Source organism: Lutjanus erythropterus, chromosome 12 (assembly GCF_056507025.1).
Source record: "Lutjanus erythropterus isolate fLutEry1 chromosome 12, fLutEry1.hap2, whole genome shotgun sequence".
Taxonomy (NCBI): Eukaryota; Metazoa; Chordata; class Actinopteri; order Lutjaniformes; family Lutjanidae; genus Lutjanus; species Lutjanus erythropterus.
The window spans coordinates 780,263-805,794 of NC_139328.1; the positions used below are offsets into that span (position 1 = coordinate 780,263).

The 25,532-nt window shown below is 41.3% G+C and overlaps 1 protein-coding gene and 1 long non-coding RNA gene across 2 annotated transcripts; one reads left to right on the forward strand and one right to left on the reverse strand.

The window, feature by feature from the left end:
- Positions 1-809: 809 nt before the first annotated feature.
- Positions 810-1,851, forward strand: LOC146317236 (uncharacterized). The gene is made up of 3 exons (XR_014771687.1): positions 810-916; positions 1,275-1,341; positions 1,675-1,851. It is a non-coding gene; the product is annotated as an uncharacterized LOC146317236 (long non-coding RNA).
- A 1,587-nt stretch (positions 1,852-3,438) lies between these two features.
- dhx9 (DEAH (Asp-Glu-Ala-His) box helicase 9) lies at positions 3,439-24,838 on the reverse strand. Its single transcript, XM_084732056.1, has 28 exons — positions 24,690-24,838; positions 23,447-23,604; positions 23,196-23,336; positions 21,652-21,775; positions 21,212-21,381; positions 20,955-21,103; positions 19,585-19,631; positions 18,381-18,517; positions 17,946-18,035; positions 17,666-17,827; positions 15,960-16,037; positions 15,675-15,866; positions 14,828-14,969; positions 13,830-13,912; positions 13,138-13,294; positions 12,827-12,927; positions 12,406-12,619; positions 12,165-12,259; positions 11,287-11,360; positions 9,581-9,733; positions 9,213-9,373; positions 8,162-8,273; positions 7,910-8,071; positions 7,089-7,216; positions 6,753-6,982; positions 5,626-5,741; positions 4,944-5,147; positions 3,439-3,832 (listed from the first exon to the last, which is right to left on the reverse strand). Exons 2-28 carry the CDS (start codon positions 23,555-23,557, stop codon positions 3,439-3,441), a joined length of 3,927 nt encoding a protein of 1,308 aa, XP_084588182.1. The 5' UTR covers positions 23,558-23,604; positions 24,690-24,838.
- Between the last annotated feature and the right edge of the window lie 694 nt (positions 24,839-25,532).

The following is a 25,532-nucleotide window of genomic DNA, read 5'->3' on the forward strand; positions in this document are numbered from 1 at the left end:
AGTTATTTATTTTATCTCTTCTCTATCTCACATTCTTTTTCTTAGATTCAGTTCGGGATTTCTGCCACACAAAAAAAAAAAGAATAAATATGTTTGTAATATAATGTTTGTCTTTGGTTTGAACACCGGTCCAGTAGGTGGCGGTAATTCATTTGAACTGTTTGACACCAACAAGCCGAAGAAAACTAGTAGCGAGCTGTGATTGGCTGCTGAGCGCATAAAGGAAACATGGAGTCCTTCAGGCTGATCAGTGAAACAGCGCGGAGTGAAATGAGACTGAAACAGAACAAACGGATGTGTTTTTTCTCCTGTAACAATAATCAGATCAGTCGGTCTGATGTTTCCGCCGCTGCCGCCAGTTTTTACTCAGCAGAGAACTACAATTAACCAACCAAACTTTAGCACCAGCGGCTAACGTTAGCAGTAGGAGTTCTGATAGATCTGTTAACGGTGAGGTGAGTTCAAACTGTTTCAACAAACGAACAAGCACGCGGCGTCTGCGTGGCGGGAATATTTGAGAAGATGGCGGTAACGTTTAACCATTAGTTCCGAATTGTTTTAAAGTGACATTTTAATGCTTTAAAGCCGCTCTGATGTGATGATGTGATGATGACAGCAGCACCCTGAATCAGGTCACTGTTCACACCTGGGTTTAACCTGCTGTGTCGTATCAAAATGGCGGCTGAGAAAAAGGTATCTTCACCCTCATTTAACGCATCCCTCCTCCTCTCTCCCCTCCAGCGCTGATCAGGTTCTCTCTTCAGCCGCCGTGATGTGTCCAGAGTCTGTCCAGCCGCCGTGATGTGTCCAGAGTCTGTCCAGCCGGCGTGATGTGTCCAGGGTCTGTCCAGCCGGCGTGATGTGTCCAGGGTCGGAGTTTATTGGCTTTTAATTCGTGTTGCTCACAAGGTCTCAGGTAAACAGGTGACCTAACAGTTTTAATTGATTGAATCTGTTGTGAGTGATGTTAGGACCGATTTCCCAACTGATAAGATTGTGACAGGATTTATTATTTTCGAGTCATTTAAGGAAAAAAGTATGAAACACGTGAAATAGTAATTAAAGAGTCAGAGTTTACCTGTCCTCTCCCTGCCTGGAAGTGATGTAATAAAAGGCCGACTGAAGCCCCGCCCACAGCAGTCTGTTCACAGAGGGGGGCGGTGACAAAACCGGACTGAAGCGTCTTCTGATCCAGGCGGGTCACAGAGGGTTAATGTGACAGGATCTGAATGTTTACCTGCTTAATAACTCTGCTCTCTGATTGGCTCTGACAGGACGCAATCCGTGACCTGCTCAACATGCAACTGTGACATCGGTGACGTCAGACCTCCCAACATGGCGGTGAGTGACATCACATGAATGTCCAGTCGCATATGAACCACCACACCTATGTGATCAGTCAAGACCAATCACAGCTCATTTGGCTGGCGTTGGTGTGATGTCATGAATGGGTGGGGCCAATGCCCACCGGGAGATGATGTGAACAAAAGGCCGAATTGTAGCACCGCTGTCAAGCAGTGTGTTCTCAGAGCGGCGGTGCTCTGACAAAGACTGACCGAAGCGTTCATCTGATCCCACATCAGCTGACTGAAGGTCACATGATCATGATTAATCAATAACTAAATTACTAATACTACCTCAGTGTCTCACAGCTGTCTGTCTGTTGTCCCTCAGACTGCAGCAGAGGACGCCGTCTCTCTTGGACCGTCTTCAGGTAAACTTCAGTGTCTCCAGTTTGACAGCGATGCTTCTGCTGATGTCATTTGTGAATTCATCTGAAGAATAAAGTTTTGAGTCTTTGAACAGAGTGCAGTGAACTGCTGCGTCCCATTTCATAGAACAGACGTATATTCTATAAATCTTAACACACAGCTGTGAAATGTTTTTAATCTTAAAACCTCTCAGAATATGAATCCTGTACTTCAGTTAAATCAACTGGTTGTTGGTGATCAAACTGTATGAAGGATGTTTGGCTGGTTGAGTATTAAAGAAATAAACCCTTTCTTTCTAAGTGTGTTCTTATTTGTTCTTTGGTTCCTTGTGATGTAAATCAGATCCTGCAGAACCAGAGAACTACAAGGTGAATCTGGTCTGAGCTGATCATAAACCTGCAGGAACACCAGCAAACTATTAAACTGATTCTCTTTATTTTTATTGTAAATGTTTGATAAAGGTGAAACAGTTTCTTCTTTCCACTGTTGACATTTTAGATTCTACAATGAAAAACTTTTCCTCAAGTACCTAGTGGTACTTTACAGGCAGATTACAGTATTTGTACACTCAGTACATTTCAACTTCTGGAGCAAAAAACTGAAAAATATTTAAGCTGTGAAACATTGAGATAATTTTGTGAATGAAAATGAACAACTTATAATAAAAAAAAAAAACTTAAGTATTTGAAACCTTTTTGTGCGTCGACAGTTTGAGTGTTGGGACGATTTGAAAGTCGTACTGACACACGACGGTTAGATCATCCGGAAACGTGACAGATTTATTGGATGTTGACAGCAGTTACAGAATCAACAGAAACAAACTGCTGTAACGACAGAAGATCCTAAAGACTCGTGTTGGTTTGAGCTGCTGGAGGACGTGTTCAAGTTTCATGTCCATTTGTCAGCACAGTGGAAGAACAGAATGTTTACAGCAAAATCCTTTACAAACATTAACTCCATTAAGATTATTGATGTCTGATCTGTGTTTTTAAAGCAGCATTGTGTCGATCTTAAAATAACAGCTTCACAATCATTTTACAGAACACTGACTTGTAACGGGGTGAACGGAGCCTCTGTTGTTCCCAAACGTCTCTTCTTGGACGACGTCGGTTTTTATGTTGAGCCAATTCGGTGTCCTGTGAGAAGTGCAAAAACATCAAACTCACACCCCACCAATTCTGTGACTGATTTTGGTGAAACTGGATCATATTTTATGGAGAAAATGTTCTCTGGTTTCAAACTCCGAGATTTACAGATTTCCCTCATGGACAGTGAAGTAAACTGCTAATAGCTACTTAAACTGATGGCAAACATAACAGATCGATTTTTTTTATTTAGTTGTCTAAGCAGCATTTTATGTCTATTTAATCCCGTCTTGACTCAAGTTTTTCTTTTTTTACTTTATTAATGTTAATAATACCAGTGAAAGTTTTCTGAGTCAGCATCCCGATATATCAGCCAATATTTTTTATTCAGATACACAGAAAAGGATGATATTGGTCTGGCTCTGAGGACAAAGACGTCACTTTACTGTAATGCAGCGTTTTAAACCAGAAAATGACATCACTTCTGACTCATCACCGTCTAACCACGTCACAAAAAACACCTCATCTGACAGAATGTTGCTCAAACAACATGATTCAACATTTTTATTCACTAAAACAACAAGAAAAAAAGTTCTGCTGAACTTCCAAAGAAAAAGTCCTGAAATGACACGATGTGAATGTTAATAACCTCCCCTGTATCCTCCTCCTCCTCCTCCTCCTCCTCCTCGGTACCCTCCTCCTCCACCTCCTCTGTAGCCCCCACCTCCTCCTCCATATCCACCTCCCCCTCTGTAGCCTCCTCCTCCTCTGTATCCTCCTCCTCCTCCACCACCTCTGTAACCTCCTCCTCTGTATCCACCTCCTCCTCCTCCTCCTCTGTATCCTCCTCCTCCTCCTCCTCCTCTGTATCCTCCTCCTCCTCCTCCTCCTCTGTATCCTCCTCCTCCTCCTCCTCCTCCTCCTCCGTATCCTCCTCTGTATCCTCCTCCTCCTCTGTAACCACCTCCCTGGTAGCCTCCTCCTCCTCCTCCATCGAAGCGTCCCATCTTTGGCGGTCGAGGACCGTCTCCCATCCTGTGCAAAGATGAAGATTCTCTGTTAGATTTAGGATTTGATTCAGATCCTCGTTAGCTGAGCAGCAGCTACTCTAATAAAACATAAACAAATATGCAAACAAACTCTTCCTGAAAACAAATACGCAGGTATTTTTAAAAACAGCTTTTCTGTGTTTGAGCCTTTCATCCACACACAAACAGCGTTTCTGGTCAATAAAGGCTGAACTTTGTTGACCTGTAACGTCAGAGTGCACCATCATCTCCATGGTTACTCTGTTTGTTTACAGGATGGGCTGTTTAGGAGACGATGAAGCACTTTTCAAGCTGCATTTTCAAGGTTTTCCAGCAGTTTACAGCTGCATTAAATGACACATTTATATGCATACACATCCACAAAATGTTTGCATCAGACGCTGCTGTGCTATAAACAACCAAAATTATGTCTCATTAAGAAGAAAAATGGTCCAAATTCTCTGATTTCAGTTTCATAAAGGAATATTTTCTGGGTTCTTTCCTCCTCTCTGACAGTAATCTGAACATCTTTGAGTTGTGGACAAAACGAGACATTTGAGGACATCGTCTTGGACTCTGATCAACATTTTCTGACATTTTATGGACAAAACAACTGATTGATTAGTGGAAAAAGTATTGCCAGATTGACCACTAGTTAAAAACAGGTCCATGTTTGGACCTATTTTTCAACTGTCAAGATTGTGACACAATTAATTCTTGACCATTTTCCGACCTTTTATGAAATACACCATGGTGACTTCAACTAACTCTCACTTCTCCTTGTCCTCACCGTTTTGGCTCAAAAAAGGTTAAACAACTCTGATGTGAGGCTGTTTTTGTAAAGAATTTGTTGTGCTTACACTGATTTCACAGCAGCTTTTCTAAAAAATTGGGAAACGTTGCAATGTTTATAGGGAATTTTTTTTGCAGTGGAATCTTGGGCCGCCAGAGATGAATTCTCACGTGTAAATAAAAGACCCGGCTGGAGGAAAATGGTTTTCATTTTCGTTTCCAAACACAGATGTAGCCTGAGAGTGTGTGTGTGTGTGTGTGTGTGTGTGTGTGTGTGTGTGTGTGTGTGTGTGCGTGCGTGCGTGCGTGTGTTTGAGTGATGTTACCTCTGGTTGTTGTTGACCATCATGTTGAGTCCAGCCGCAGACGGTTTGGAGACGTGTCTGATCAGGTTCAGGAGACGTTCGTTGGTCTGGTCCATCTGTCTGATGTATTCGGGGTCTTTGGTCACTTCCACCACCAGAGCCTCGAGTCCGGCCCGCAGAGCCGCGATCCCGCCCGCCGCCTCGTGAGGAATCCTCAGTTTGATCCTGCACACATTAATGTGAAAGGTCAGCACTCACTTCTGGGTGGAACCATAACGGTTCTCTGTAGACCATCTTAAAGGGTGGTTCTAGGTGAACCCTTTCACAGATGGTTCTAGTTATAACACTTTATGTTGGCTTCTAGTAATTAAGTCATTTCTTAGGATACTTGTACTTTTATGAGTAGATTTTCATACGTCTGTGTGCTCTACCTGTTTACACGTTTGGACCTACTGACAAAAATGAAGTTGGTGCCTTTTTCCTTTGAGGGCCGATATCTCCAAAACTCACATCAAAACTACAGATGGATAAACAGCACAGACAGAGGACTAATGTGGAAATACACACATTATCACAGTTCAAAAAGTACAGGGAGAAAAAAGAGCAAGCGATAAACAAAACAAAAAAATAATTGAACAATTGAGAAATGAATCAGCAGATGAAACACAGATCTAAATCAGACTAGAGTCATGTGACGTCTCACCAGTCGTCGAGCTCCACGATGTCTCCGTTGGAGCTGATCTTCTTGCAGGCGAACAGCAGCAGCTGCAGAGGACTGACCAGAGTCATCCCTTTAGCTGAGATCGCTCTGGTTCGGATCTGAGACACAAACAACAAACCAACACTCAGTAACAACAACTCAAACATGTTTACAGTACTCAGATCAGCTCCGTCACAATTTAATGTGTGAATCTTTACATTCTGATTCTATCAAAGCTGTGCCAGGCAGGACTGTTTTGGAATCAATGATCAATAATTTCATAATAACCTTTCAGCATAGTGTAACTGAAGTGGTCTGAGACAGAACTAGACTTCTGCACCTCCTCTTGGCTCTGTCTGGCCCGTGATGGTGGATTTAATCCAATCACACATCATTTCAGACCGGGGGCTCCTATTGGCTGTTCTACTAGTGCAGCTGTGCGTGCATGTTCCTCCGTGTGTCGACCTACAAAGAAATCACTGACCTGTGGACCGGCCAGACAAGAGGTCAGCATTTGTTTTTAAACTTCTGGGATTAAAAAATGGATTTATCTTCATGTTTGCTTGTAAACCTGTGAGCAGCAGCACCACAGAGGAGCTGAACACGCTGTTTAAAGTTTGATAATTAGTCTGTCTGTCCATGTTGACTGCTGACCGCAGGAGAAATGTATTGAACAAATGAGCTCATGTGTGCAGGAAGGCAGAGAAAAAGACGTTTTTAAAAGTCTCTTTATGTTCAGTTCTCAGTACTTCTGTAGCTTCAAACTGAATCTTTAGGTTTTGAAATGTGGTTTCTCTCCTCTGTGCACGTGCTGCTTGTCTAGTAGGAGGGGCTCAGGGTGGAGAAAATTAAACTCAACTCAGATGAGACTCAACAATCAACCATTTTTTGGGTTTTCTACCTACTGCAGCTTTAAGGAAACCAAACTGTTTCATAAATTTCAGCTGTAACTTGTTTCAGACTCGAGGAGAAGTGAAAACCAGCTTCTTCTTTGTGTTTAAGAAGTTAAAAACATTTGAAAACAAAACTGCAACACTCCCTCTGTTTTAGTACAAGTGTGATAAAGTATCAGGGTTAAGGGTGTTGGAATTAGAAGTTAAAGACAGTCAGCTGTGAGGAACGACTTCTACCTTCTCACCGAAGACGAAGAACGGCGAGGGGTAGGTCATGTCGTGGCTGGTGAAGGGGCAGTTGACGGAGGACTTGTGGATGAGAGCGTTGCGTCCCTCAGTGGTCAGGATCTTCCTCTTCTCTTTGTGGTAGCAGACGTTGGGGTACGAGCCGAAGGTGAGCAGAGACACCACCACGTCCAGGTTGTTGTCTGGTCCGACCGTGTTGAACATCTGAGTCATCAAACACTCTGATGGAGACGGACAGGCAGGAGAAGATGAGAGACGATGATGGTAACGTTTCTGTAATCAAACTGGCAGAATGTTCCTTTATCTCAGAGTGGTGCGTTCAGGTACCTTCAGGGAATCCAGAGTTGACCAGGATCTCCTTCAGCTGGACTTTGGCCTCCCAGGTCATCCTCAGAGTCGACATGTTGAGACGTTTGTGTTCACAGAAACGATTTTCTGCCTCCTCGCCGTTAACCCTGAGGAACACAACAACAACAACAACAACATCAACACAACAACAACAACAACAACAACATCAACACAACAATAACACAAGAACAAAAACAACAACAGCCTGAAAATAAAAATGAAAGAAAAGGAAAAGAAATAAAAAAATATTCAAAACTCTGAATTATTTAGAATTGTATTAATTAAAACTTTTTAAAATTATTTTGCTGCATCCCAGTGTAAGTGGCTCATTATTCTAACAGATCTCCAGCTGCTGTGTGCGCTGGTGGAACATCAGTAATACAGGAACTTTGTTCTCTGAACTAGAACCAACTGAACCCAGAGCAGCAGCACACTAGATCTATTTCACTGTATATCCAGGGCTGGGAGGATTACTTTAAATATGTATTCTGACAGTTACTAATTACCTTTAAAAACAGTAACTTAATCTAAGTATCACAGAATTAAAGTAATGAAACTTGGATTACTTTACATTAATTTTGGATTATCTCCAACATCAGCAATTTGTGTGTAGCTAATGTTAGCAGTTGGTCTAACCTGTACATATCTCTTTAAATCTTATTGTTTTGTACCTGTACACGAATACAGTTACCTTTTTTGTGTATCCTAATTACATAATCTTGTTACATGTAATCCATTACTCCCCAGGCCTGTGTATACATGCAGACAGACTTTAACCTCTGACAACAGATCAGACCGACCTGACGTCGTCCCAGGCCTGGAAGACGGACAGCAGAGCCACGTGATCTGAGAACCTGCTGCCGGCGAAGTTTCTGTGGACGAAGCCGAGACGTTTCCCCTCGCTGACGAAAGGCTCCGGGAAACAGGAAGCGGCTGAGATGGTGCACATGGCGTCTCCAACACTGGAGGGAGACGCATTTGATCAGAGTCAGAGAGGAAACAGAGCGACGGGTGATTCAGGTGTTCATGTAAGAGGAGGAGGACAAACTGACTGGAAGATGCAGCCCATGATCATCATCTTCCCCAGCCGAGGCTCGATGGGCAGCCGAGCCAGAATCCGTCCCAGAGGGGTCAGTTCATCATTGGTGTCCAGAGCGTCCAGCTCTGACATACACAGAACAAAAAAATCTTCATATTTCTCACATCTCCTCATGATTTACCATCTTATTTAATTTGACTTTGACATCATTTTTAACATCAAAGATGAGTCACTCATTGCATTTCAAGGGAATTTCAGTTGAGATTTGAACATTTTCTCAGCACAATTCCCAAATAAAATCTGTCCTTTTTTAGTAAAGGAGCAAATACACCAAAAGCACTGGTTTCACAGATGAGCCTGAACCCTTAAGCCTGTTTAAACTGACTGAACTTGAAGTGACTAAAACAGACAGGTCTTATAGTTGTGGGTTTTGTCTGTTCTGAGTTAAACCAAGTCGACTGTAAGAGGCAGAAGAAATTCAACCTGCCAAAGATGATGATGGTTCATTTCATAAAATGTCAGAAAATAGTGAAAAATTAATTCTGTCACAATCTTGCCCATTAAAAATAGATCCAAGTATGTGAAAACAGGTAGCGTGCACAGATGTACGTACTGTTTATCAACTAGTGATCGTATTTAACTCTTTCTTCCTGTTTTGAACCTTTAGCCAACCTGGTTTGAGAATTAGGATTGTCACAGGATTGAAACTAGTGACTCGTGGCCGTTGCATCCTAGTTGTTCCACAATGCTCCAAGTTTGCATAACCAATCAATGACAAAAACTACAAACTCTTTCATTTGAAACTATAAAATGACAGTTTGAGGCAGAGCTACATTTTCCTCATATGACAAACACTCATTACTTAAACAACACTTCCTGCTCCAAACACCATAAAAACATGTAAGATCATTTTATTTTTATTTCACGTTTTGGAAATGACTAAAATCAAATCCTATACTTTTTCATACTGCATAGGAACCGTGTTAATAATGGAAAAACTGCCCTGCTGGTGAGAGAGAGTGTGTGTGTGTGTGTGTGTGTGTGTGTGTGTGTGTGTGTTTTACCTTTCAGAGTGTGTTCAGCCTCTATGACGGCGTCCAGCGGCGGCGGCTCGATGGCCTTGGACAGGAAGTTTCCAATGGCTCCAAGTCTCAGCAGTTTGATGCTCAGAGCAACTTCATGCAGCGGCGTCCTGAAGATCTCTGGAGTCATGTGAGTCTCCAGCCTGCGAACACACACACACACACACACACACACACACACACACAGACACACACACACACAGACAGACACACACACACACAGACAGACACACACACACACAGACAGACAGACACACACACCTCTGTGATCACAACCTGACAGAATCTGTTGGTAACGGAGGTGAATACAGACCGAGGACGATGTCAGGACGTGTTCAGAGGTGTCTCACCTCTCAAATCGAGCGTGGCTGCAGAGGTGGAAGCAGAATCCGGGCCGGACTCTGCCGGCTCGACCTTTTCTCTGCTCCAGGTTGGTCTTGGAGGCCCAGACGGTGGCGTAGTTGGTCATGTTGTTATGGGAGGTGAAGAGCTTCACCTTCTGCCTGTCAGGACACCAACAGTTTGATCTTTAGACTGTGATGTGGGATGTAACTGTGACACAGCACTGGAAGAAGTATTCAGACCCTTTACTGTAGTAAAGAGGCAGTTTCTGTAATGTTCTAACTGGTTATTAACTTGTTTTTACCTTTTGTTTTTATGGTCTCTTAAATGTAATATTTATGTTCTTTTACCGTTTTATTTTAATGTATTTCTATTCTCCTGTAAAGCACTTTGAATCGCCTCGTGTCTGAAAGAATCACCACACCACTTCAGCAAAAGCACATGAGTTCAAAGAGGAACACAGAAAAGACACTGTGACTCATAATGATTAACTCTTGGGCTGCAATAACTAAAGCAGTGCATGTTGCGTCCCAGGAGAAACAGACGGTGTCTCAGGAGAAAAATAAACGGTTTGACATTAAAAGTTGAATAAAAGAAAAACAGACCAGAAGAAAAAGAAGGAAACAGTTGATGGATCACCTGATCTGTCAGCCAAAGATAAGAAGATTATTCTAAATATCCACAAGTGGAATAAGAAATAAGAGCGAAAGTGATTTTCACCCACTCATGATAAACAAACATTATCTTTTATCATTATTATTATTATTATCGAGCACATTACATTCATATAATGCAACACAAAGTGTTTAACATAAAAACAGATAATCATTGCATTTATGATAAAACAAAGAAATAACAAGATAAATCAACCATAAAAATACTTCCCAGACTTTTACTGAAGCTCTTCTGTAATGAATGCAGGTTTGATTTGCTCAGCAGTGTTTTCTAAAACAGCTGGTTTGTCATCACTTGTGTGTATATCTGGTCTGAAGCAGCTTTACATTTGTTCGTAGAGTACAAAAAAATTCAGGTAAGAAAATAATGTTGAATTCCAGATTTGTAAACACATGACGATTATTAAAATCAGTCAAATCAAAAGCAGAAAATCTGGAACCATCAAATGTTTTTACAGGAAAAATGAATTCAATCTATTAAAAATATTTTTTTTCTGTTAACCAGCTAATTGATTAATGGACTATTGATTTCAGCTGTATTTGCATAAACTCTCAATAAATTATCATATTTCACAAACTAAGTTTTGCGTGCAAAAATGTTAATTTGTAAAGTAACCAAAGCTGTCAGATCAATGTAGTGAAGTACAACATTTACCTCAGAGATGTGGAGGAAGAGGAAGAAGAGGAGGAGGAGGAAGAGGAGGAGGAGGAAGAAGAGGAAGAGGAGGAAGAGGAGGAGGAGGAAGAGGAAGAAGAGGAGGAGGAGGAGGAAGAGGAGGAAGAGGAGGGCGAGGAGGAAGAAGAGGAAGAGGAGGAAGAGGAGGAAGAGGAGGAGGAGGAAGAGGAAGAAGAGGAGGAGGAGGAAGAGGAGGGCGAGGAGGAGGAGGAAGAGGAGAAAGAGGAGGAGGAGGAGGAGGAGGAAGAAGAGGAAGAGGAGGAAGAGGAGGGCGAGGAGGAAGAAGAGGAAGAAAGTAGGATGAAAAGACTCGACTAAGATGTACTCAGTTACTTTCCACCACTGCTGCCTCTGACACACTTACTTGCAGGAGTCGATGACGTAGACGACGTCGTTGATGGTGATGCTCGTCTCTGCGATGTTGGTGGACAGAATCACCTGCAGATTAAACAACAGGTGAATCATGAAATCTAAATCACAAAAAAAACAACTAGTTCTATCCAATGGGAGCTCAGCTGGACTATTTAAAAGTGTAATATGTCACAACTGTGCATTCAACAATAAGTACAGCAGAGAGTTGGAAGCATCATAATGGAACCTTGCATGACAGCATGTTTTCTACAGCAGTGTTCCCCAACCCTGGTCCTCAGATTGATTCACATGATCAGCTCGTCATCAAGCCTCTGCAGAAGCCTGACAACAACCTGATCATGTGAATCAGGTGTGTTGGAGCAGGGAAACATCTAAGACATGCAGGACAGCGGGCCCTGAGGACCAGGGTTGGGGAACACTGTTCTACAGCACGTCCCTGCAGCTGTTTCACAATAAAAGCCTTGTTAAGAAACAAAGGGTTTATTTCCAATGAAATGCTGGAGGGCATTTATTTTGAAACAGACACAGGAAGTGCTGAATTTGTATTAACAGCATAATACATTAACTTAAACAGCACAAACAGGAGTGGATCCAAACAAGGCTTCGTACTACAGCATGACCAATTATTACCAATTATTATACAAAATTATTTTAAAAAAGTGCTTATTATTCTACTGAAAATTGTGATTGTGAGGGAGGTCATCTTATTTTGTCAATATTACATCTGTAATGAGTCGATGTTGTCTTCTCTCTGAGTGGGTCTTGGTAAAAAACAAAAAAACAAAAAAAAAAACTGGTTTCAATCTGAATTAACAGAAAAAAAACAACAACAATGATTTTAGCATTCTTCAGTCCTGCAGCGTCTCTGACCTTCCTGATGTTGTCGGGAACCGGTTCAAACACCCTCCTCTGCTCCTCCCGGGGGATCTGTGAGTGGAGCGGCAGGATCCGGTACCGGTTACTTCCTGAAAAACAAGACATCAAAAAAACATCCGAACTTTTAAAACACTGAAGCACTTTGTGATGTAAATTTTGAAAAGTGCTCTATAAATGCAGATTAGTATTACATGTTTTCCTTCATCAGTGTGTGTGATGTGATGTGATGATGTACCAAAGTGTGGATTTGTCTCCAGGTGTCTCTGCATGGAGTAGATGAGGTTCCAGCCGGGCAGGAAGATGAGCACGGCTCCGGCCACCTGCAGCGTCTCGATGTACTTCAGGAGAGCCTCCACCAGCTCGAAGGACGTCTCCTTCTCATTAATCTGAGCCATCGAACGCTTTGTCTCCGCTGTGTATTCTGGCCCACAGATCACGTTGCAGTTTGTCTGCATAGACAAAAACACACACAAAAATAGTTCAAACTAAGATCTGTGTTTTAAGTTTGGCACAAAAATGTTGCCAGATTGATCACTAGTTGAAAAGTAGGTGAAAACGTGAATACAGGTGGTTCGTTCATGCGCTCCACCTGAACAGCAGAGGCTCAGGCTCCGATACTGTAACTGTACAATCATCAGGGAAATAAAACAGCTTACATCGTCGTCTCCTCCTCCCTCCTCATCTTTGTCTTTCTTCTTGCGGTCCATCGGTGGAGGGACAAAGTTGGTCATCTGGATGCAATCTTCCAGGAAGTACTCTGCGAAAAAAAGACAAAAAGGTACCGTTAATGCAAACTTGGTGAAAAACTGATCCTGTCTCAATCTTGTCCTGTAACAGAAAATGACAAAAATTCTAATCATAAACGATGCCACAGGGCACACCCCTACATGAAGCAATTAATCTTTGGTGTTTCACTTTCAACCATCTTTCCACACACAGGTCACATGATCAGGGGTGTCAGAGGTACCTTGAACAGGGAAGGTTCGTCCAAACACCTCGATGATGGGGCAGTTGAAGAAGTATTCTCTGAACATGGTGGTGTCGATGGTGGCTGACATGAGGATGATGCGCACGTCTGGGTAGGCCTGGACCACGTCTCTGAGGACCACCATCAGGAAGTCCGTCTGCGCAGACACACCCAGAGGGTCAGACAACACGAGCTGGACACTTTAACCAGAACCACTGAAGTAACATGACGGCACCCTATAAATACTGCAGGTAGGAGATTTTTCTTTTCTCTTTAAGTATCATGATTCTTTGTTTTAAGATTCTTCAATCATTTTTTTATTTATATAATTAACTAGCAAGCATGTTAGCTTGATGCTAACACATCATGGATATTAGCATCATAACTGCAGTAATATCTTAAAAGGCATGTTTCCTCAAAAGCACTGCATTGACTTACACGAACAAAATCTTATGACCCTGTGGAAGTTCTGCTGAAATAAAACTGAAAGACTGACATGATTCTGTTGTTTTCAAATATGACTCGAGACTCGTCTCTACACGTGTATGAAAAGCAAACATGAACAATAATATTGAACTGCAATATATATCAAATCAGCATCTAAGTATCATGACAGTATTGAATCGGGAGACGAGTGTATTATCCCATACTTAATAAATAATAAAAATGTAGGTGTAGTAACATGAACTCACGTTGATGTCTCTCTCGTGGATCTCATCAACGATAACGTGACTGATGCCTCTGATTCCTGCTTCAAGCTTCCGCAGCAAAACACCTGAAACACAAAAACACACTCATCAACATCCTCCATGTTTGGACCCATTTTTCAATTGATAATATTGTGACAGAGTTAATTTTTCACTATTTTCTGATATTTGATGGACCGAGGGTGGAAAAATTATTATGGAACAGAAAACCAACATACGTCCATGTGCTCCTGTTGCAGCATGTTTCCTTTTTACATTTAAAATTGATATTTTATTAGAATACAAATATTAGTATCTTGAAATGCTCAGAAACATCCCAAAACCACTGAAATAATTTCATTTTAAACGTTACTTGGAACATCACAAGTGAACCATAATATAATAATAAATGTAGTAAATAAATAACAATAATAATAATGTAAATAATAACAGTAAAATTCATTTCATTTGACATCATTATCAGACTGAGGATTTGATCATATTTGTCATTATTCTGCTTTTTAAAGCTAAAGTCATCAGATCAGATGGAAGTTTCTGCCTTTTGTTTTGGTTTGACACAATATTTTTTGGTTTGCTCTGCAAAGGCAGAATACAGGAACTTCCAAATAAGGTCAAAGGTCAAATCAGAGGTCAGGATTAATATGTAGAAACAATAACCTGATAATAAAGATAAAAAACTGACACACATACAATTATCTGTCTGCAACAACAAGAAAACTTTAGTCATTTTTCTCAGTTCTGCACACTTTTTCCTCTGTAGGGCAAAATATGTCACCTTGACATATTTTGAAAATGACAAAATCACTTCTTTCTGGCTATTTTAAATGATATTTCAGAGTTTGCCTTTTCCTGGAAAGTGATTAAAACTGTTGATGACCTTTGAGGCAAAACTAAATTTATGTCCTTTCTCACTGATGAGAAAACACGACTCAAACATGACATCGAGCAGGAATCGGCGCTCATGATGGAGTCCGTTTATGTACCGACGGTGCAGAACAGGATGCTGGCGTGCGGTCGAGGGAGGACGGACTCGAAGCGGACGCTGTAGCCACAGCTTTTCCCAAGATCCTCTCCCCTCTCATAAGCGACTCGCTCAGCCACCGACACGGCGCTGATCCTTCTGGGCTGCAGAGAGGAAAACAGTTACCACCTTTATGTGAATCAGCAGTTAACAAAACAGAAAATACACATCGACAGACATCTGAGGGGATTTTATATAAAAGCCTCCATGATTTCTTTAGATCTGCATCAAAACTTAAAATTACAGAGATGCTGATGTGAGAAAACAAAACAAAAATTAAAAAATCAGAATTACCTCCATCTCAATACTCATGACTTTAAAACTTTGAAAACATGAATATGACCAGTGATCTTCCTTTAAAGTTTAGTAGCTTAAAGGTTTTTTTCCATCACACTGTTTTACAATAATGTGAATATTCATGCATTCAATTGTTCAGTTCAACACTGACTTGTTTTCAGCTGCTTGTAATGAAATTTCATGACAAGAAGTTTGATTATCTCAAACTTAGAAAGTAAAGTCACAAAAAAATAAAAGTTAATAATATATAATAATTATCATTAGTTTTTAATGATAGAGCCATCAGTGGGTCCAAAATGACTCTATTAAAGTATAAAAAGGTTTTCTTCTTGTTTTTAAATTCTTCAAGTTCAAATGTTAATCATCATGTGACAAACAGGTAAATTTCTATTATTTAGACGTCAATATTTTGATGATTTCTCCTGATGAGATATATTCGTGTTAAAATCAAACATGAGAGCCTCAGTTCTCCTGTGGTCCGTCATCGTTTTCTGGTTGGTGCAGAGCGTTACCTGGGTGACGACGATGTTGCAGTCAGATGCTCTGCCTCCTTTGATGAAGCGATCCAGGATGTACTGAGGGACCTGAGTGGTTTTGCCGCAGCCCGTCGCTCCTCTGATGATCACCACGGGGCTGTTGTCGATGTTGGCCATGATCTCCTCCTCAAACTGTTTGACGGGCAGCTGGTCGCGCTCAGACAGGATCTGAACCACAGAAGAGTTCTATGTTTCTACATTGTGGTGTTCACGTGTGAATAAATCACAACAGGAGGCCTCAGTTAAAGCCGACCGACTGACCTTCTGCAGGTTGTCGTCATGTTCCAGCTGGTACATCAGCTCATCACGCAGGTCGCCGCTGATCTGCTCCGGAGTGCACTGGAGAAGGTACAAATAAAATATTTCAGGTCACACACTCTCAGTATAACATGGTGACATCACTACAGAGCAGCCAATAGCAGGTGAGCTCACCATCTTTAATGACCGTTTTTCAAAGACATCCTAGAAAACTGTGACCGTCACAGTACGCTGTTAAAGATACCAACACAACTTACTGCTGAAGAATTCCTACGGGTCAACGGATCACAGTTGTTCAGATTTCCTCCCACGGTTTGGCATGCGTGTGATCGGCGGACTACATGTAACCATCATAGTGTGAAACACAGTTTTACTGTTACTTTTATATAAGTACTCTCAATGCAGAGCTGCTGTGTTTTTTATTAAAAGATAAATACAACAAGGCTACAACATAATAACAGATACAGCAAATGAAACAAGTGATGAGAAAATAGGACTGAGAGTAAGTGAGAGGAGGCAGGAGAGTGTCTGCTCATATATGTCAGGTGTGTCACGTCAGATTCAGAAAACGCTCATAACTTCAGGTAAATGATCCACCTGTGTGTATCAGAGCGCATGTGGATGAGACTTGGAAATTAACATAATTAATGCCACAATAATACCATATAAGGCTACGCTTCCTGCCTCGAATGTCAGGAAGAGTTCATTCATGAAAATGGCATCAACGAGAAAAAAGAAAAGTTTGGAGTTTGACGTTCTGTTTTCAGAGATCCATAAAGGAAAATCTGTCATTTTAACAGCATCAGCAGTGAAATTAAAAAACCTGATGAAGCAAAGAAACAGGAAGTGATTGTTGTGAATACACTGTTACCTGAGAGTCACTGTAATAAAAAAGGAATAGTCTTGATATTAAAATGTCCTCAAAGATTAAAAAAAACATGCCTCGCCACAGCAAGGGGTGAAAGATGACTGCAAGGAGGAGGAGTGGGTGAAGGGGAAGTTCTCATCACGGAAACAGAGGACAGAATAAGTGAGGACGTTCACCTGGACAGAGACTTCATGAACCTGCATGTGCAGATATACGGCCAACACACCTGACAGCAGGTAATAACAGATCATTACATTAATGATGAGAGGATTTATATGTTATATTAATTTTTTTACCTGCCCTCCATTAATCTAATTTATTAATTTTGTATGACCTGCTCCGTGGTTTATCCACACGTGTAAAGTACACACCACCTCTCCAGAGAACAGGCCAGACTACTCTGACATCTAACTCACTGAATTAAGGATTTATTTCAACCAAACCAGGTTGGACCAGTGGAAAGACAAAACAGGACGGTTTTGGTGAGTTTTATTTTGTTTTTCTGTCAAGTTTGAATGAGGAGTGTTTTATGATGAGTTAAAATGACAATTAAGGCAAAACTAGTTTGCTGAAAGAGAGAATTTTGAATTCAGAGAATTTAATTTTTCTTATATTTGAGAAATTTAGGTCTCCACAGTTTATTTTGTTATTATTATTTATTGGATGCAGCAAACTCACCATTTGCACAAATCTCTATAAAAGCAGAGTATATGACAGATATGTTGTTGGACTGATGGTGGCTGGTTCGTAATAAACATGGGCCAACTTTATAATAAACTAATAACAAATAAAGGAGTTTCTCAGCCTCACCAGGTGTTTCAGTTGTTTGTTAAAGACTCACAAAGGCGAGTGGTCCCTCGTCGATGTTGCTGCTGGTCCAGGGGTTCCAGTTGACCTGCGGCGGCGACCACGGAACGACCCCAGCTCCACTTTGGCGCTGTGACGGCTCAAACATCGCCATCTTCCCCTGAACCAGAGACACTGAACTGCTGGGGTCTGCAGGCTGGATGGACGGACACAAGCTACACAGTTAACATTAAAGTCAGAATCCAGGTCAAAGACATCATTAAACGGCTCCAAACAGCGATCGGTGGTCAGTTTTGGGGGCTCAGGTGACTCACAGCTGGAGGGATCTGGACTCCCAGCTCCTGTACGATAGCAGCCAGCTGCTGCTGCAGGTCTGGTGACACGCTGACCTCGAACGCCTCCAACTGAATTAAAAAAACCCACGACAACAGAGAGTGAAAGACATTAAACAGCCCACCAACGCAGCCGATGTCTCAACTAAATGTTTAAAGCTACGAAACAAAGTTTCTAACAGTTTAATCCTGAAGCCACTATATGACCTACATAAGTTAATGATGTCGGCCAACAGCTCAGATTCTCCTTTAATCAAATGAAACCAGCCTGTGTCGACAATTTCACACACAAAGTTACAGTGAGTAGTACGTTAGCCAGTTAAAAGTCATTTTTATTTCCCTCATTTGATTTTTAATGTTATATTTTGTGGTTATGTTCCTTGTAGCAGCGTTTAAAGATCTCCCCTGTCCACGTACCGTTTCTCCTTCCTTCTTCTTGGTGACTCCTGAAAACGCCTCAATGACCCCGAGGTGGTACAGCTGTCGCACCAGAGACAGAGCACACGACTGAGCCGCCAGCTTCTTGTTGGAGCCGTGCTCTCGAGCTGTGATCCCTGCAGAACAGACGGAACACAAACCGCTGACCTTTGACCCTCTGACTTGACATAACAGGCTCACATGTAAAACAGGAAATATGAACAAAAATGAATGATTATGTAGGGTTGCAAATGTTGTGCATTTTCCTTAACCAATAGCTAAAAATGTTAATCAGTCAACACAAAAACCTTTTCCTTTTTTCTCCTCTTTTTGACATTCTTAGTTTAAGTTTCCTTATTTAACAAATGCCTCAGCCGGACAAAACAGTGTCAAATCAGGCGCAATCACTCCCACTTCAAGACTACTGATTAATACATTTTTAATCAATTTTAATTAGTGTAGCTGCTGATGTAAGCTAATGCTAATGCTAACTCAACTTGAGTCAGCTGAGTCTCCAGCTGATGTTTTAATGTTTCCATCTGACACGTTTTAAAACAAGAACCCTGTCAAAGTGTTTATGTAAAGTTAGCTAACAGCTGTGTACATGATGTAACATTAATGCTAACAGACTGAGGCTAAAGCTAGCTTACATCTCAGCAAACATTGGTCAGATGGTGAAATACAGCAGGTATATCTACATGATAGATGACAGAAATACACTCATTAACGTGGGAAAAGGAAGAGCAGGGACTCGATTAGTGCAGTGGACCTTGAGACGGGTCACCCAGCCAGACCAGCTGGACCACGATCATCACAGGAAGAGAACCGGGATAAGAGCTAAGCTAAGCTTAGACCTGAGACAGCGAGCCAGAGAGAGATGCATCATCATCGACCCACTTTGATTCTTCATCAGCCCACATCCTCCTCCTCAAACCCCCACAGAGGATCAGTGGATCTAACAAGTTTGTCTGGAGGTAAAGTTAAAGCTAACATTAGTTAGCCCAACATGCTAACATTTGCAGCTTATGTTAGAGCAGATGAAGACAGAGTTTAATCCGTTCACCACACCTGTGGTCTTATGTTTCACTTCTCAGAGCCTCCTGCTCCTCTTCAACATGTAAAAAAATGCAACCTGGTTACGGTTGCTAATCTATGATTGGACAGTTGTTGTTTGGAGGCATATTTAGAAGTCAGTGTCTCTTACTTCTGCCGAGCTGTCTCACAAACAGTTGCATCTCTGCGATGAAGCTCCTGCAAACACAAACATCACAGCTTCACTTCCTCTGGGTTTTTCAAAACAAACACAGAAATAAGGCATGAAGAACACTTAACGTGAAGAGACTCACCTGCTGTGTTCTCAGGAGGAAGCCTGTATGTTTTTCTGCCAGACTTGGGATTAAAAAACACCAATCAACAGCTTTGACTCAGGGATCTCCCGGCTGCTCTCTGCCCTGCCGTGAACAGTGACACCAGAAATCACAACCAGACTCCACTGAGACCCGAGCTGCACCCATGGGACAGCTTTAGTTCACCTAAACGCTGTCCCATGTCTTCCTTCAGTGTGGCTGTGAGTTCTGGCGTCACGTTGGCGTTCCCTCACGCTGCAAATATTCAACACGTGCCCACTTCACCAGATAAATGTTGGTCCTTTTCTAACAGGATTACTTCATAGCCAAATTCTGGCAGAGTTGTCAGTCACTTTTTCCATTAAATTTGCACCATTTGTTTTTTTTGTCTTACAAATAAAGAGAGGCATTAATTAAGAGTGTCAGCAGCTGTGTTTTCTGTTAAGAGCATAATCTATTTTTTTCATTTGAGAAGATGAATTTATGTTGCACTATGCACATCCCGGACTTCATGTTCCTCACAAATTTCTTTTCCATCTCTCAACATGTTTCAAAATTCAGGAGAAACCTTCAGTGGCCAAACATGAATTTAAATTTAAACTGATGTGATGAGAATATTTGATCCTTTAAACTTAATTCCATTTGAAATCTGCATTAAAACAGACCAACATTGTTTTTAACCAGGATTTTGTTGGTGTGTGGGACCATCTCTCAGCCTGCTCTCTGCAACTGTTTAACTGAGTGTAAACAGTTGTGGGTTTGACATGAGGTTTGTTGGATGTGGAAGAATCAAACAGTGAGATCTCTCTGGTGTAGCCGACACACTCCGGAGGTCTCTGGGTTTACAGCAGTCCAGCAGAAAAACATACAGGATCATCCCGGCCCACATCTGAACACCAAATGATGAATTTCAAATACAAACCAACTCTCAGGAGCTTTAGGAGACTTGGATCACACCAGACGAGCAGTATGGACGCATTTTATGTTCTTTTCTGCTGTTTTTTTTTACATTTGAAAACTGGTTACCATTCACTTCCATTGTTTGGGAGATTTGATTTTTCTGAGAAATTCCAGCAGTGTTTGGCAGGATCTGCTTTAATCCATAGATTAATCAATCATTAAACTAACAAACCACCCGACACTGCTGACCAAGAGCAGCTGAATACGTCTGTGTGAACATCTCTAAATCTTCTCTAACCATCAGCTCAAACTGTTTTCTGATCCAGACCTGTTGTGGTCCGGTCCCACTTGGCTGTATTTATACTCAGCGTTGGTTTTCTCCTTCTGGAAGAACTGGTTCAGACGAGCCTTAGCGTTCTCTAGGGTCCAGTTACCATGGAGATTAGCGTTCAGGTCCACCTCCTCCGACTCCAGAGTCTACAGGGATGAAACACGACAGAAAAGTGAGTCTGGTGGCTCCAAAATACATTTGCCCGTTCCATAAAATATTTGATCTTTTCAGAGTCAGCTGATTTTGTGTCATACCGCCTGTGCTTCCTGTTCGTCTCTCCTGGCGTAGTACTCCTTCAGGTTGGCTCCTCGCTCCCACTGAGCTCCTCCTGCTCCTCCTCCTCCTCTTCCTCCCCACCCAGAGTTTCCTCCTCCTGAGTAACCAAGTCCAGTCACGCCTGGTATGGGCCCGCCACCACCACCCTCTAACAACAACAAAAACAGACAAACACATCATCAACATTTTTTATTTTCTGAAATTTGGTATATGGCGGCGTCCACAGTGAACGTTACGTTCTTCTGCATAAAGCTGAAAAATATAGGAGGATTTTTATTACTGCGCCTGAATTAAAATGGTTCTGAAAATAGTTGTTGATTCATCTGATAGTGGATCAATAATCGATTAACGGCTGCAGCTCTACACAGTAAACCATTATCACTGCCAGATGAAGGACCTGTTGGACAGAGAATGATACCTTGTTCAGCTTTAACGACAAGGTGAGGTGGCAGAGGACCACTGGAGGGGAGGTTCCCAAACCCTCCGTCACCGTTTCCTCCTCCTCCTCCTCCGTCAGGCTGGTCTGCTTCTGGAGCGCTCACCTGATGACACAAGACACAGACTTGACCTGATTCACCAACACAAAGGGCTGTTTATAAGTTGGTTTATGTACCGTCAGGCGTGTTGCAGTGTTATTTAAACCTAAGGCAGGGCAGTGTATCAATATTATAATCACATCGTGATAAGAGATTAAATGTTGGATGTCATTATATGGTGATATAGCACAGTGTCGTCTGCTCCTGGATTTAAAGGCTGCATTACAATAAAGTGATGCAACTTTCTGAACTTACAGACGGTTCTGTTTTATTATTTGTCTTTACAAACTTAGTCATTATATCCACATCACTGATGATTACTGATCAAAAATTCTCATTTGGTTAATATTTTGTGAAAGCACCAATAGTAATCCCTACAACATTGTCACATTATCAAGGTATCTGATCAATAATTATCATATTGACTAATAATTATTGTGATTAGTATTTCAGCTATATCACTAGGCCCAATACTATTCGTTATATGAGCTGCCCTTTGTTTTCTTTACTGTTAATATCGGCTCTCCAACACACTTTTTAACACTTGCACTTTTGTTCTATTATTATATCATAGTGGCAAATTGTAATGAACTTCAGAATCGTTACTATTGTTTGATTTTTTTATTATAGATAATATTTGGGTAGTTTTTTTTATTCCATATGGGTGGATTTGGAGCAACTACTGAGCTGTAAAACATTAAACAATCTGGAAACACTGCATTGATGTAACATTGGGGAATTGGACGAATATATATTTTCTGTCACCCATTTGTATTTTTGGACAATGTTTGTCATTTTATTTTGGTAATGTCTGCAGAGTGACAGTCACTGGTCTGATCCAGTGACACAGGACACGCCCACTCAGCAGGACCATGAGTGCTCTGAGCCGGGTGAAGAGTGAGAGGAAAACAGCCTGCAGACACTCTTTTCACGTGGTAAATTAAAGATTTAATTTGACCAAACCAGTCAGTAATTGTTGGCAGAGTGGACAGAATAACAAAGACAGTTTAGGTTTTATATGGTTTTCTGTTGAGTTTAAATGAAGTGTGTTTTCCAATGAGTTAACAAGCCAATTAAGATCATCTTAGTCCAGTAAAAGAGAGAAACTCAAATTCAGAGGGTGTATGGTTGTATTCTTCTGTCTAAAAGGGCAAATAGGTGGGAGGATATTTAATTTTTTGACTGAGTTCGACTGAGTGTAGAAACTTTCTGCAACTTCTCTATCAGTAAAATGCTTTTTTAATGCAGCATCAGGCTCAAACTGAGATGTCTGAGAGTTGAATTTTTAAAAAAAATGTAGATGGAAACAGGTAGGGTGGCTGTGATAAACGTAACTCTCTGAAACAGCTGCATAATAAACCCGCTCTGTTGAATTAAATCATCATTTATCATGTCATTTACAGAACAACAGGAACAGCATGCTGACCCCCAGAGCTGGGACCTCTGCAGCGCTGATCTCCCCAATTCGGACCAAGTAGTTGACGAAGTCCCTGGCAGCGTTGGTCTGAGCGTCCTTCTTGTTGGTGGAGTTGCCCATCCCGATGTAGTTGAACCCATCAACACGGACCTGCACAGAGCAGAGTTCAGATTAGAAAACAGGCTGGAGTTGGGCAGCCAAGTACACTGAGCACACTTTGAACTACCTGAACTGGACAAAACATCACACAGAAAACTCACCTCACACATAAACTTGGGCCTGTTTTTGTTTCCTGCAGTTCGAATGTCATAGTTGGGTGTCAGCTTCTTTTTTCCACACCAGGCATACAGGAAGTTCTTGATGTCCGCCATGGTGGACTGACGGACAGGGGAGTCTCCTCCTCTGTAGAACGTTTAATCTGAGAAATGAGAAACTCAAAGTCACTGCCACTACTCCTTTCTGGGATCCATACAGACGATGACTGCAGTATAGATGTATAGATATATGTACTTTATTCATCCCAGATTGGAAAATCCGTGTCTCACAGCATCAGGCATTATATAAAATATAATACATAAAGACACAAGTCAGAGCAATATTAGCCTAGCACAGCTGTATTGGTCTATTTTGGTATATTTTGATGTGTGTGTGTATGTGTGTGTGTGTGTGTGTGTGTGTGTGTGTGTGTACTAGACCCGAACAATTCATAATCAGGGTAAGTTAGTCATTTCGTATAAATATTACCGAGGGACGAAAATTAGAGTTTACTGCAGAAATTCAGAGAAACAACTTAAAAAAAAGAGAAAGTCAGACCCAAACATAAATCACATAAATCAATACATTCTCTGCTTTATTAACTGGTCCGTGACTCGACTATAATATCATGACTAAAGATTTCTGATGAATAAATAAAATCCTCCATCGGATTTGGGATGAACCAAACAGCAAACATGAGATTATATCAACAACAGAGCAGATGAGCTGAACAGGCTGTTTGTCCAATCAGAGAAGGATAATCGATTTACTTTATAAGGTTTTTCAGTGCAGTTTGGTTCAGTTCCAGACGAATAATTTGCAATAGTAGAGACAGATAGTTATACTAGTCATGAAATAAAGCTAAGGCTTAACACTTAAACTCTGAATTTAACTGATTTATTTCGTTATTTACTGCACATCTAACGGGACGTTTGCTGCTAATGTTAGCAAACACACCGGTTTAGCTTTGTTAGGAGCTAACGTTAGCTTCAGATTCTAACATCAAACAAATTATCAGAGTCTCAACATTTCAAAGTTGTTGAAACACTCACACAGACTTTGTACAGGTTTGAACGAAAGCTCAGTTTAAATAACGTTAACAACAGATGAATCAATGAGTGAAGCGGGTCTCTGCCGCTTTTTGCAGATAATTCAACGGTAGCTTTGCATTATTTTGTTCCGCGGCCGTTTCTGCGATACTACAAACAACATTAACATTTAGTGAACAAATATATTATTGAACAGTACCTTTATTACCCACAACCAGGACAGACGGGCTCACAGTCCCTCCACACACCGACAGTTTGATGCTGTTCACGGAAATGTCCGTGTTGTTCATCTGAATGAGATGCTGCTCCGTAAAGTAGCAGCTTTTCCTCTCAGTACCGCCACCTACTGGACTGGAGTGAGAAGGATCCGCTTCATCCCAGTGGTGCCCAGCCCTGGTCCTCAGGGACCCCTGTCCTGCATGTTTCTCTGCTCCAAAACACCTGATTCAAATGATCAGGCTGTTATCAGGCTTCTGCAGAGGCTTGAAGATGAGCTGATCATTTGAATCAGGTGTGTTGAGCAGAGAAACATCTCAAACATGCAGGACAGGTGTCCCTGAGGACCAGGGCTGGGCACCACTGTCCTATCCTATCACATCACATCACATCACATCACATCCCATCACATCACATCACATCACACCACATCACATCACATCACATCCTACCACATCCCATCCCATCCCATCACATCACATCACATCACATCCTATCACATCACATCACATCACATCACATCACATCACATCACATCACATCACATCACATCACATTTGTTTGTGTAATATAAGACGCATTGTAATTGCAGGCACACAACGGGAAATTATGTTTAGCTCTCAGAGACCTGCAGCAACAGAAAATAATATAAAAGAATAAAAACAAATATAAAAATGGAAAAAACCCCTGAGATTAATAAACAAGATAAAATTATGAGGTAGCATCATGTTTACAGTATATATCATAAATAAAGGAACTTGGTTGATGTTTAGCATTTAAGCATATTTTATTATATGATGTGATATTTTATGATTTATGATTTTAT